This window comes from Nerophis lumbriciformis, linkage group LG17 (genome assembly GCF_033978685.3).
Source record: "Nerophis lumbriciformis linkage group LG17, RoL_Nlum_v2.1, whole genome shotgun sequence".
NCBI lineage: Eukaryota > Metazoa > Chordata > Actinopteri > Syngnathiformes > Syngnathidae > Nerophis > Nerophis lumbriciformis.
In genome coordinates this window covers 2,660,697-2,675,595 of record NC_084564.2, presented here as the reverse complement: position 1 = coordinate 2,675,595, position 14,899 = coordinate 2,660,697, and the positions used below count along the sequence as shown (strand labels likewise).

At 38.1% G+C, this 14,899-nt stretch overlaps 1 protein-coding gene across 3 annotated transcripts in view; it reads right to left on the bottom strand.

Moving 5' to 3' along the window:
* Window positions 1–14,899, bottom strand: part of LOC133614342 (polypeptide N-acetylgalactosaminyltransferase 17-like) — a 100,010-nt gene that overhangs the window by 82,564 nt on the left and 2,547 nt on the right. For 2 of the 3 annotated variants that reach the window (XM_061972212.1, XM_061972213.1), the window contains exons 1-2: window positions 12,494–12,699; window positions 7,249–7,423 (exon numbers count right to left, since the gene is read on the bottom strand). In XM_061972212.1, the coding sequence (XP_061828196.1) occupies window positions 7,249–7,423; window positions 12,494–12,647 (329 nt within the window). In that variant the 5' untranslated portion in view covers window positions 12,648–12,699. Of the gene's footprint in view, window positions 1–7,248; window positions 7,424–12,493; window positions 12,700–14,899 lie in introns of those variants that run through there. The other variant, XM_061972214.2, reaches the window with a different exon arrangement.

Sequence of the window (14,899 nt, the reverse complement as noted above, 5' to 3'; positions counted from 1 at the left end):
TAGTTAATTACGACAACGATAACAGGAAAAATATTTTATTCAAACAACAATGTTTTTATTATTAAATACGACTATACAAAACAATGCACTACTATAAAATTAATTCAAATAATTCCTTTATTACGTTCAATTACACACAATAATTTAAGAAAAAAATTTAAAATAAGTCACAAAGTAACAAAATTTGAGTGTAAAATTTTGTGCTGTCAAATGATCATTAAAAAAAATCTGATTAATAATAAGTTAGTTAATTACGACGACGATAACAGGAAAAATATTTTATTCAAACAACAATGTTTTTATTATTAAATACGACTATACAAAACAATGCACTACTATAAAATTAATTCAAATAATTCCTTTATTACGTTCAATTACACACAATAATTTAAGAAACAAATTGAAAAGAAGTCACAAAGTAACAAAATTTGAGTGTAAAAATTTTGTGCTGTGAAATGATCATTAAAAAAAATCTGATTAATAATAAGTTAGTTAATTACGACGACGATAACAGGAAAAATATTTTATTCAAACAATGGTTTTATTACTAAATACGACTATACAAAACAATGCACTACTATAAAATTAATTCAAATAATTCCTTTATTACGTTCAATAACATACAATAATTTAAGAAAAAAATTTAAAATAAGCCACAAAGTAACAAAATTTGAGTGTAAAGTTTTGTGCTGTCAAATAATCATTAAAAAAAAATCTGATTAATAATAAGTTAGTTAATTACGACGATGATAACAGGAAAAATATTTTATTCAAACAACAATGTTTTTATTATTAAATACGACTATATAAAACAATGCACTACTATAAAATTAATTCAAATAATTCCTTTATTACGTTCAATTACACACAATAATTTAAGAAAAAAATTGAAAATAAGCCAAAAAGTAACAAAATTTGAGTGTAAAAATTTTGTGCTGTCAAATGATCATTAAAAAAAAATCTGATTAATAATAAGTCAGTTAATTACGACGACGATTACAGGAAAAATATTTTATTCAAACAACGTTTTTATTATTAAATACGACTATACAAAACAATGCACTACTATAAAATCAATTCAAATAATTCCTTTATTACGTTCAATTACACACAATAATTTAAGAAAAAAATTGAAAATAAGTCACAAAGTAACAACATTTGAGTGTAAAAATTTTGTGCTGTCAAATAATCATTAAAAAAAAATCTGATTAATAATAAGTTAGTTAATTACGACGACGATAACAGGAAAAATATTTTATTCAAACAACAATGTTTTTATTATTACATACGACTATACAAAACAATGCACTACTATAAAATTAATTCAAATAATTCCTTTATTACGTTCAATTACACACAATAATTTAAGAAAAAAATTGAAAATAAGTCACAAAGTAACAAAATTTGAGTGTAAAAATTTTGTGCTGTCAAATTATCATTAAAAAAAATCTGATTAATAATAAGTTAGTTAATTACGACGACGATAACAGGAAACATATTTTATTCAAACAACAATGTTTTTATTATTACATACGACTATACAAAACAATGCACTACTATAAAATTAATTCAAATAATTCCTTTATTACGTTCAATTACACACAATAATTTAAGAAAAAAATTGAAAATAAGTCACAAAGTAACAAAATTTGAGTGTAAAATTTTGTGCTGTCAAATGATCATTAAAAAAAATCTGATTAATAATAAGTTAGTTAATTACGACGACGATAACAGGAAAAATATTTTATTCAAACAATGTTTTTATTATTAAATACGACTATACAAAACAATGCACTACTATAAAATTAATTAAAATAATTCCTTTGTTACGTTCAATTACACACAATAATTTAAAAAAAATTGAAAATAAGTCACAAAGTAACAAAATTTGAGTGTAAAATTTTGTGCTGTCAAATGATCATTAAAAAAAATCTGATTAATAATAAGTTAGTTAATTACGACGACGATAACAGGAAACATATTTTATTCAAACAACAATGTTTTTATTATTACATACGACTATACAAAACAATGCACTACTATAAAATTAATTCAAATAATTCCTTTATTACGTTCAATTACACACAATAATTTAAGAAAAAAATTGAAAATAAGTCACAAAGTAACAAAATTTGAGTGTAAAATTTTGTGCTGTCAAATAATCATTAAAAAAAATCTGATTAATAATAAGTTAGTTAATTACGACGACGATAACAGGAAAAATATTTTATTCAAACAACAATGTTTTTATTATTAAATACGACTATACAAAACAATGCACTACTATAAAATTAATTCAAATAATTCCTTTATTACGTTCAATTACACACAATAATTTAAGAAAAAAATTGAAAATAAGTCACAAAGTAACAAAATTTGAGTGTAAAAATTTTGTGCTGTCAAATAATCATTAAAAAAAAATCTGATTAATAATAAGTTAGTTAATTACGACGACGATAACAGGAAAAATATTTTATTCAAACAACAATGGTTTTATTACTAAATACGACTATACAAAACAATGCACTACTATAAAATTAATTCAAATAATTCCTTTATTACGTTCAATTACACACAATAATTTAAAAAAAATTGAAAATAAGTCACAAAGTAACAAAATTTGAGTGTAAAAATTTTGTGCTGTTAAATGATCATTAAAAAAAAATCTGATTAATAATAAGTTAGTTAATTACGACGACGATAACAGGAAAAATATTTCATTCAAATAATGTTTTTATTACTAAATACGACTATACAAAACAATGCACAACTATAAAATGAATTCAAATAATTCCTTTATTACGTTCAATTACACACAATAATTTAAGAAAAAAATTGAAAATAAGTCACAAAGTAACAAAATTTGAGTGTAAAATTTTGTGCTGTCAAATGATCATTAAAAAAAAATCTGATTAATAATAAGTTAGTTAATTACGACGACGATAACAGGACAAATATTTCATTCAAATAATGTTTTTATTACTAAATACGACTATACAAAACAATGCACTACTATAAAATGAATTCAAATAATTCCTTTATTACGTTCAATTACACACAATGATTAAAAAAAAAATTGAAAATAAGTCACAAAGTAACAAAATTTGAGTGTAAAATTTTGTGCTGTCAAATGATCATTAAAAAAAAATCTGATTAATAATAAGTTAGTTAATTACGACGACGATAACAGGAAAAATATTTTATTCAAACAACAATGTTTTTATTTTTAAATACGACTATACAAAACAATGCACTACTATAAAATTAATTCAAATAATTCCTTTATTACGTTCAATTACACACAATAATTTAAGAAAAAAATTGAAAATAAGTCACAAAGTAACAAAATTTGAGTGTAAAAATTTTGTGCTGTCAAATGATCATTAAAAAAAATCTGATTAATAATAAGTTAGTTAATTACAACGACGATAACAGGAAAAATATTTTATTCAAACAATGTTTTTATTATTAAATACGACTATACAAAACAATGCACTACTATAAAATGAATTCAAATAATTCCTTTATTACGTTCAATTACACACAATTATTTAAGAAAAAAATTGAAAATAAGTCACAAAGTAACAACATTTGAGTGTAAAAATTTTGTGCTGTCAAATGATCATTAAAAAAAAATCTGATTAATAATAAGTTAGTTAATTACGACGACGATAACAGGAAAAATATTTTATTCAAACAACAATGTTTTTATTATTACATACGACTATACAAAACAATGCACTACTATAAAATTAATTCAAATAATTCCTTTATTACGTTCAATTACACACAATAATTTAAGAAAAAAATTGAAAATAAGCCACAAAGTAACAAAATTTGAGTGTAAAAATTTTGTGCTGTCAAATGATCATTAAAAAAAAATCTGATTAATCACACTTTTATGAGATGTGATCAATCATGATTAATCACAGTAAACGTTTGAGTTAACTTGAAAAAAAGATCCTAATATTTTGACACAAATGCAATTTTTTTGTATTTAAAAAATGTTTTTAATAGAACAAATAGCAGCTTTATCGAGTACCATCTGGCTTTTGCTTTTATAATTGTAAAGGACAATGTTTTATCAACTGATTGCAATAATGTACATTTGTTTTACCGTATTTTCCGCACTATAAGGCGCACCTAAAAACCACAAATTTTCTCAAAAGCTGACAGTGCGCCTTATAACCCGGTGCGCTTTATATATGGATTAATATTAAGATTAATTTTCATAAAGTTTCGGTCTCGTAACTACGGTAAACAGCCGCCATCTTTTTTCCCGGTAGAACAGGAAGCGCTTCTTCTTCTACGCAAGCAACCGCCAAGGTAAGCACCCGCCCCCATAGAAGAGGAAGCGCTTCTTCTTCTACTGTAAGCAACCACCCGCCCGCGTAGAAGAAGAAAAAGCGCGCGGATATTACCGTACGTTTCATTTCCTTTGTGTGTTTACATCTGTAAAGACCACAAAATGGCTCCTACTAAGCGACAGGGATCCGGTTCATGAAAAGACGCAATCTCTCCATCCGCACACGGATTACTATTTCACAGCAACTGATATTCCTGTGAACCGCACTGTGGATACAACGGGAGCACGTACGGTGAATATTCGCACCACAGGGAATGAGAAGTCATCCTTCACTGTGGTTCTAGCTTGCCATGCTAATGGCCAGAAACTTCCACCCATGGTGATATTCAAAAGGAAGACCTTGCCAAAAGAGACCTTTCCAGCCGGCGTCATCATAAAAGCTAACTCGAAGGGATGGATGGATGAAGAAAAGATGAGCGAGTGGTTAAGAGAAGTTTAAGTTTACGCGAAGAGGCCGGGTGGCTTTTTTCACGCAGCTCCGTCCATGTTGATATACGATTCCATGCGCGCCCACATCACGCTGGTTTTTAATATATTATTAAAGTTTGACTGACCTTTTTGACATTCCTTTAGCGCAGTTAGATGCGGCTTACAACACAGGGCGGCTTATAGGTGGACAAAGTTTTGAAATATGCCGTTCATTGAAGGCGCGGCTTATAACCCAGGGCGCCTTATGGTGCGGAAAATACGGTAACTATTAAATGAACCGAAAATATGACTTATTTTATCTTTGTGAAAATATTGGACACAGTGTGTTGTCAAGCTTATGAGAAGCGATGCAAGTGTAAGCCACTGTGATACTATTGTTCTTTTATTTTTATAAATGTCTAATGATAATGTCAATGAGGGATTTTTAATCACTGCTATGTGGAAATTGTAACTAATATTGATACTGTTGTTGATGATATTCATTATTATCAACAACAATTAATTATAAATGAGAATCGATTCTGAATTGCACAACGTGAGAATCGCAATTTGAATTCGAATCGATTTTTTTCCCACACCCCTAATCAATACTATCACTATTCAGATCGATACGCCCACCCCTCCATTTCACTTTTGTAGCAGGTTCTTGAGCCAAACATGACTCAAACATGAGTAGCAAGAAGGAGTTTTTAGCATGAACAAATACATGAAATATAGCCATAAAAGCATGTTGGCACAAATAAAAATATTTTTAACCTAAACAAAACTAGTGCGGATTGAAAAAATGAGGGATTGATTCATTATGATCTGTATTTGATTCATCTAATTAATCCATCCATCCATCCATCCATCTTCTTTCGCTTATCCGAGGTCGGGTCGCGGGGGCAGCAGCCTAAGCAGGGAAGCCCAGACTTCCCTCTCCCCAGCCACTTCGTCCAGCTCTTCCTGTGGGACCCCGAGGCGTTCCCAGGCCAGCCGGGAGACATAGTCTTCCCAACGTGTCCTGGGTCTTCCCCGTGGCCTCCTACCGGTCAGACGTGCCCTAAACACCTCCCTAGGGAGGCGTTCGGGTGGCATCCTGACCAGATGCCCGAACCACCTCATCTGGCTCCTCTCCATGTGGAGGAGCAGCGGCTTTACTTTGAGCTCCCCCCGGATGGCAGAGCTTCTCACCCTATCTCTAAGGGAGAGCCCCGCCACCCGGCGGAGGAAACTCATTTCGGCCGCTTGTACCCGTGATCTTGTCCTTTCGGTCATGACCCAAAGCTCATGACCATAGGTGAGGATGGGAACGTAGATCGACCGGTAAATTGAGAGCTTTGCCTTTCAGCTAAGCTCCTTCTTCACCACAACGGATCGATACAGCGTCCGCATTACTGAAGACGCCGCACCGATCCGCCTGTCGATCTCACGATCGACTCTTCCCTCACTCGTGAACAAGACTCCGAGGCACTTGAACTCCTCCACTTGGGGCAAGATCTCCTCCCCAACCCGGAGATGGCACTCCACCCTTTTCCGGGAGAGAACCATGGACTCGGACTTGGAGGTGCTGATTCTCATCCCAGTCGCTTCACACTCGGCTGCGAACCGATCCAGTGAGAGCTGAAGATCCTGGCCAGATGAAGCCATCAGGACCACATCATGTTTAAAAAGCAGAGACCTAATCCTACAGCCACCAAACCGGATCCCCTCAACGCCTTGACTGCGCCTAGAAATTCTGTCCATAAAAGTTATGAACAGAATCGGTGACAAAGGGCAGTCCAACCCTCACTGGAAACGTGTCCGACTTACTGCCGGCAATGCGGACCAAGCTCTGGCACTGAACAAAGAGGGAGCGGACTGCCACAATCAGACAGTCCGATACCCCATACTCTCTGAGCACTCCCCACAGGACTTCCCGAGGGACACGGTCGAATGCCTTCTCCAAGTCCACAAAACACATGTAGACTGGTTGGGCAAACTCCCATGCACCCTCAAGGACCCTGCCGAGAGTATAGAGCTGGTCCACAGTTCCACGACCAGGACCAAAACCACACTGTTCCTCCTGAATCCGAGGTTGGACTATCCGGCGTAGCCTCCTCTCCAGTACACCTGAATAGACCTTACCGGGAAGGCTGAGGAGTGTGATCCCATCTAATTATCTCATCTAATTAATCTCTTTTTTAATCCCACATTAATAATGTTGAGAAAAGCCCTCTTGAGGTATTTACGTAAAAATGTTCTATCATCAAATATACAGAAAACTAAATGAGGGAACCTACTTTGGCTTGTGTAGGATCTGATTGGTGCGACTTCCTGTGGACCATCTTGCAAATATTCCAAATTTACCGTAACAGGACTGAGTGAAAACCCCAAATTGATCTCGAAAAGCGCTACCTAAATGTGATGACTGTATTGATTATTATTCATGCAACTACTTCCTGTTTGGGAGCGCACGTCGGAGCTGAGCTCACCCGCTGGGTCCGAAACCCGTGATGGTCCGGTCCAGAGAGATTTTGTCGCTCAGGTAGACGTTATAGCCGTACTTTAGGCTCAGATTCTGGGCCATATTCTCCTCGTCTGAGGACAGATGCGGCAGGTTGGTGTCTGTGTCCTTGCCCTCAATCAGGCCAAGATGTTTGGACAGATCTAAAGGACAGAACCAGAACATTTTTGTTAGCTGCTAGAAGAGTGTGTGACTCAGTTCCAGTCAAAGTGAAATAAAGTAGAACCTCTAAAGTCCGTAGCACTGCGATGTTGAATTAGGTCCTGGCGTTGAGCAACTCAAACATAACATTGAAACAACATGCTTTTTGACGACGTTTGATCAATGTTGGGTTCTGACGTTGATTTGACCATTGAATTTTTGTCATTTCGCGACCAATATTCTACAACACAAATACAACGTTGAAACAACATGCTTTTTGACGACGTTTAATCAATGTTGGGTTCTGACGTGGGCCATGGTTCTCAGCAGGTAACCGATGGTTTGTACAGTCCAGGTAGAGGACAAGACTCTGTCCCAGGTGGAGGAGTTTAAGTATCTCGGGGTCTTGTTAACGAATGAGGGAAAGATGGAGAAGGAAATCAGCCGGAGAATCGGAGCAGCTGGGGCAGTATTGCAGTCTCTTTACCGCATTGAAGGCAAAGCTCTCGGTCTACCAAACTATCTACATTCCTACTCTCACCTATGGTCATGAAGTGTGGGTCATGACCGAAAGAATAAGTTCGCGGATACAAGCGGCCGAAATGAGTAGGGTGTCTGGCATCTCCCTTAGAGATAGGGTGAGAAGTTCAGTCACCCGAGAGAGACTCGGAGTAGAACCGCTGCTCCTTCGCTTGGAAAGGAGCCAGCTTAGGTGGTTCGGGCATCTCGTGCGAATGCATCACGAGTGTCTGCCTAGGGAGGTCCTCGTTGCACGTCCCACTGGGAGGAGACCCTGGGGCAGGCCAAGGACCAGATGGGGGGATTACATCTCCTCTCTGGCCTGGGAACGCTTCGGGATTCCCCAGGAGGAAGTGGCTAATGTTGCTCTGGAGACGGAAGTCTGGGGCTCTCTGCTGGAGCTGTTGTCCCCGCGACCCGATTCCGGATAAGCGGTTAAAGATGGATGGATGGATGGATGGGTTCTGACGTTGACTTGACCATTGAAATTTGGTCATTTCCCAACCAATATTCTACAACACAATTACAACGTTGAAACAACATGCTTTTTGACAACGTTTATTCAATGTCAAGTCGTGATGTTGTAAAACAAACAACATGTTTACTTGACCCACTTCCTGGGAAACTTATCAAGGAGCTTTTTGTATTATTAGGTCCATCAGTGCTAAATATTATAAACCTATCACTTTCCTCTGGCACTGTTCCCCTAGCATTCAAGAAAGCGGTTATTCATCCTCTGCTCAAAAGACCTAACCTTGATCCTGACCTCATGGTAAACTACCGACCGGTGTCCCACCTTCCCTTTATTTCGAAAATCCTCGAAAAAATTGTCGCACAGCAGCTAAATGAACACTTAGTGTCTAACAATCTCTGTGAACCTTTTCAATCCGGTTTCAGGGCAAATCACTCTACGGAGACAGCCCTCGCAAAAATGACTAATGATCTACTGCTAACGATGGATTCTGATGCGTCATCTATGTTGCTGCTTCTTGATCTTAGCGCTGCTTTCGATACCGTCGATCATAATATTTTATTAGAGCGTATCAAAACACGTATTGGTATGTCAGACTTAGCTTTGTCGTGGTTTAACTCTTATCTTACTGACAGGATGCAGTGCGTCTCCCATAATAATGTGACCTCGGACTATGTTAAGGTAACGTGCGGAGTTCCTCAGGGTTCGGTTCTTGGCCCTGCACTCTTTAGCATTTACATGCTGCCGCTAAGCGACATCATACGCAAATACGGTGTTAGCTTTCATTGTTATGCTGATGACAGCCAACTCTACATGCCCCTAAAGCTGACCAACACACCGGATTGTAGTCAGCTGGAGGCGTGTCTTAATGAAATTAAACAATGGATGTCCGCTAACTTCTTGCAACTCAACGCCAAGAAAACGGAAATGCTGATTATCGGTCCTGCTAAACACCGACATTTATTTAATAATACCACCTTAACATTTGACAAGCAAACAATTACAGAAGGCGAATCAGTAAAGAATCTGGGTATTATCTTCCACCCAACTCTCTCCTTTGAGTCACACATTAAGAGTGTTACTAAAACGGCCTTCTTTCATCTCCGTAATATCGCTAAAATTCGTTCTATTTTATCCACTAGCGACGCTGAGATCATTATTCATGCGTTCGTTACGTCTCGTCTCGACTACTGTAACGTATTATTTTCGGGTCTCCCTATGTCTAGCATTAAAAGACTACAATTGGTACAAAATGCAGCTGCTAGACTTTTGACAAGAACAAGAAAGTTTGATCATATTACGCCTATACTGTATATACCTTTATATACATATATACATATATATATACCTATACTGGCTCACCTGCACTGGCTTCCTGTGCACTTAAGATGTGACTTTAAGGTTTTACTACTTACGTATAAAATACTACACGGTCTAGCTCCGTCCTATCTTGTCGATTGCATTGTACCATATGTCCCGGCAAGAAATCTGCCTTCAAAGAACTCCGGCTTATTAGTGATTCCCAGAGCCCAAAAAAAGTCTGCGGGCTATAGAGCGTTTTCTATTGGGGCTCCAGTATTTGGAATGCCCTCCCGGTAACAATTAGAGATGCTACCTCAGTAGAAGCATTTAAGTCCCATCTTAAAACTCATTTGTATACTCTAGCCTTTAAATAGCCCCCCTGTTAGACCAGTTGATCTGCCGTTTATTTTATTTTCTCCTCTGCTCCCCTATTCCCTGTGGAGGGGGGGGGGGGGCACAGGTCCGGTGGCCATGGATGAAGTGCTGGCTGTCCAGAGTCGGGACCCGGGGTGGACCGCTCGCCTGTGCATCGGCTGGAAACATCTCTGCGCTGCTGACCCGTCTCCGCTCGGGATGGTGTCCTGCTGGCCCCACTATGGACTGGACTCTTACTATTATGTTAGATCCACTATGGACTGGACTCTTACTATTATGTTGGATCCACTATGGACTGGACTCTCACAATATTATGTCAGACCCACTCGACATCCATTGCTGTCGGTCTCCCCTAGAGGGGGGGGGTTACCCACATATGCGGTCCTCTCCAAGGTTTCTCATAGTCATTCACATCGACGTCCCACTGGGGTGAGTTTTTCCTTGCCCTTATGTGGGCTTTGTACCGAGGATGTCGTTGTGGCTTGTGCAGCCCTTTGAGACACTTGTGATTTAGGGCTATATAAATAAACATTGATTGATTGATTGATGTTGATTTGACCATTGAAATTTGGTCATTTGCCAACCAACAACGGGGATCTAACGTTAGACATCAACATTGTCTCAATGTACAAACACAACTATTTTGCAACGATGTTTCAAAGTCCGTTTTAAAGGACAAGTATGTATAATCAACGTTGTATCAATGTCTTGTGCCCGCTGGGTTGCCTCCACCACTTCTCTTGTCCAAGCGCTGGCTGCCCTCGCCTGTCCTTGCTTTTTTTATGCCAAGTAATCTGGACTGGGCTGGACCATTTTGCTTTGTTTGCTTTGTACTCGACGGGCTGCAGATCATTCCTTATGCTCAGAGGTGGGTAGTAACGCGCTACATTTACTCCGTTACATCTACTTGAGTAACTTTTGGGATAAATTGTACTTCTAAGAGTAGTTTTAATGCAACATACTTTTACTTTTACTTGAGTATATTTATAGAGAAGAAACGCTACTTTTACTCCGCTACTTTTATCTACATTCAGCTCGCTACTCGCTACTAATTTTGATCGATCTGTTAATGCACGCTTTGTTTGCTTTGGTCTGTCAGACAGACCTTCATAGTGCCTGCGTTTCAACAAATACAGTCACTGGTGACGTTCACTCCGTTCCACCAATCAGATGCAGTCACTGGTGACGTTGGACCAATCAAACAGAGCCAGGCGGTCACATGACCTGACTTAAACAAGTTGAAAAACTTATTCGGGTGTTACCATTTAGTGGTCAATTGTACGGAATATGTACTGTACTGTGCAATCTACTAATAAAAGTTCCAATCAATCAATCAAAAGTGTGAAGGAAAAAAGACCCTTTTTTATTTCAACCGTACATCCCGTCAAAAGCCTAAAGACTGACTGCACAGTTCCTGTCTTCACAATAAAAGTGCCGCTCCATCGCGCCTGCGCTTTCAAAACAAGAGTCTCCGAAAGCCAGCGCAAACAAGCTAGCAAGCTACGGAGTTTGCCGCCAATGTATTTCTTGTAAAGTGTATAAAAACGAATATGGAAGCTGGACAAACTAGATGCCAAAAACCAACCACTTTCATGTGGTATTAGACAGAAAGGAGGAACTTTTTTTCTCCTCCATTTGAAAACATGGACGTTATCATCACTACTGTCTGATTACAATCAACGCAAGTCATCAGAATCAGGTAATACACCAACTTATATTCTTGTCTTCATGAAAGAAAGGAATCTATATGTGTTAAACATGCATGTATATTCATTAAAACACCTTTAACATGTAAACAAAAACGGCAAAATAAATAAATATAAATTATATACTGTATATATCAATGTATTTATATATATATATATATATATATATGTTTGTGTGTGTATATATGTATATATATGATATGTGTGTGTATGTTACTCATCAGTTACTCAGTACTTGAGTAGTTTTTTCACAGCATACTTTTTACTTTTACTCAAGTAAATATTTGGGTGACTACTCCTTACTTTTACTTGAGTAATAAATCTCTAAAGTAACAGTACTCTTACTTGAGTACAATTTCTGGCTACTCTACCCACCTCTGCCTGTGCACTTCCTTGCCGACCTATTTCTGCTTAGTTTTTCCTAATCAAAGGGTCTTACTTGCACTTTGCCTGCTGTCTCTGCATCCTGAGTTGCAGACCACCAACGCCACACCGAAAGCTAACACATTTTCGATGATGGAGAACAATAAAAGGACTTTTTGATTAAGGTAATGCGGTGTAATGATAATATAATAATGATAACTTTGTTATAAAGTCTGCACCTATTAATGCTTTCTATTTGAATCGACAGTGAGAGTTAGCTGACAAAAGTTAGTCACATGATCAAAAAGCTCTGTCAGGATTGGTTCTGGTTCTACCTTTGTTGCGTACTAACACGACGTCCTTCAGCTGCGGATTGAGGATGATTCGGAACTCGTGGGTGCAGAGGATGGTCCACACGGTCAGCACCGCCACCAACGCCACCGCGTTGAGCAGCAGAAGACGTTTCCATCTTCTGACCAGCACCGCCATGAGGAGGTCACCAGGTACGGAGCACAGCAGGGGTTCTGATGAAGCAGACGTGGCGAGCTGACGACTGCAAATGCTGCTTGGAAGTAATTAGCAAAAGGTGTTGTTTCCTTGTGGGCGGTGTTGTCTGAAGAATGTTGAACATGACGCAAGGCCACACCTTTTTACCTATTTGCAGGTGCAATTATGATAATGAGAGTCAAGTTCTTCTGGTGTTGAAGTCATCAGGTTTAGGTTAATAACCTTAACCGTTTCTTGTGCCAACTATTTTGTTGTAAGAATGATTTTATTATTTTCAAATTAAAATTATTTATAACTTCTTAAAAACTAGGGAATATGACAGAGTCAGATGATTGCCGATTTTGTTGTCAGGAGTCTGAATCCACCCTGCATTTGTTTCGGTATTGTCATATTGTGTCTTCGTTTTGGGTGGAAGCTTGATGTGGTTTCTGTTATTTTGGGAGAGTTCATTGAGTTTGAGTTTGAGTTTATTTGGAACATGCAAGCATACAACATGATACATCACAATCTCCAGTTTCTCTTTTCAACATGTTCGAAAAGGAGTAGGAAGAAGCAGAGCTTATTTAATCCTACCCCTTTCCTTTTACATAACAGTTGCTAAAACGGCTAGACGGCTGCGTTGACCCTGGATCTCAGGAAACAGAGTGGACCGACACCAGCAGATGACATGGCACCCCAAACCATCACCCAACCATGCAAATGTTGCATTTCCTTTGGAAATCGAGGTCCCAGAGTCTGGAGGAAGACAGGAGAGGCACAGGATCCACGTTGCCTGAAGTCTAGTGTAAAGTTTCCTCCATCAGTGATGGTTTGGGGTGCCATGTCATCTGCTGGTGTCGGTCCACTCTGTTTCCTGAGATCCAGGGTCAACGCAGCCGTCTACCAGCAAGTTTTAGAGCACTTCATGCTTCCTGCTGCTGACCTGCTCTATGGAGATGGAGATTTCAAGTTCCAACAGGACTTGGCGCCTGCACACAGCGCAAAATCTACCCGTGCCTGGTTTACGGACCATGGTATTTCTGTTCTAAATTGGCCCGCCAACTCCCCTGACCTTAGCCCCATAGAAAATCTGTGGGGTATTGTGAAAAGGAAGATGCAGAATGCCAGACCCAAAAACGCAGAAGAGTTGAAGGCCACTATCAGAGCAACCTGGGCTCTCATAACACCTGAGCAGTGCCAGAAACTCATCGACTCCATGCCACGCCGCATTAACGCAGTAATTGAGGCAAAAGGAGCTCCAACCAAGTATTGAGTATTGTACATGCTCATATTTTTCATTTTCATACTTTTCAGTTGGCCAACATTTCTAAAAATCCCTTTTTTGTATTAGCCTTAAGTAATATTCTAATTTTGTGACACACGGAATTTTGGATTTTCATTTGTTGCCACTTCAAATCATCAAAATTAAATGAAATAAACATTTGAATGCATCAGTCTGTGTGCAATGAATAAATATAATGTACAAGTTACACCTTTTGAATGCAATTACTGAAATAAATCAAGTTTTTCAAAATATTCTAATTTACTGGCTTTTACCTGTATACTCTATTAGCCACAACACAACCAGGCTTATATTTAATATGCCACAAATTAATCCCGCATAACAAACACCTCCCCCCTCCCGTCCAATACAACTCAAACCCCTGCACAACATACTCAATCCCACAGCCCAAAGTACCGTTCACCTCCCCAAAGTTCATACAGCACATATATTTCCCCAAAGTTACGTACGTGACATGCACGTAGCGGCACGCACGTACGGGCAAGCGATCAAATGTTTGGAGGCGTACTCACGGTACCGCGTCTGCGTATCCAACTCAAAGTCCTCCTGGTAAGAGTCTCTGTTGTCCCAGTTCTCCACAAGCCAATGGTAAAGATTGACTATCATCTTTCGGGAATGTAAACAATGAAACACCGGCCGTGTTTGTGTTGCTGAAGTCGGCCGCAATACACCGCTTCCCACCTACAGCTTTCTTCTTTGCTGTCTCCATTGTTCATTGAACAAATTGCAAAAGATTCACCAACACAGATGTCCAGAATACTGTGGAATTTTGCGATGAAACACACGACTTAATAGCTGGCCACCACGCTGTCCCAAAATGTCCTCTACAATCCGTGACGTCACACGCTGACGTCATCATACCGAGACGTTTTCAGCAGGATATGTTGCGCGAAATTTAAAATTGCACTTTAGTAAACTAACCCGGACATATTGGCATGTGTTGCAATGTTAA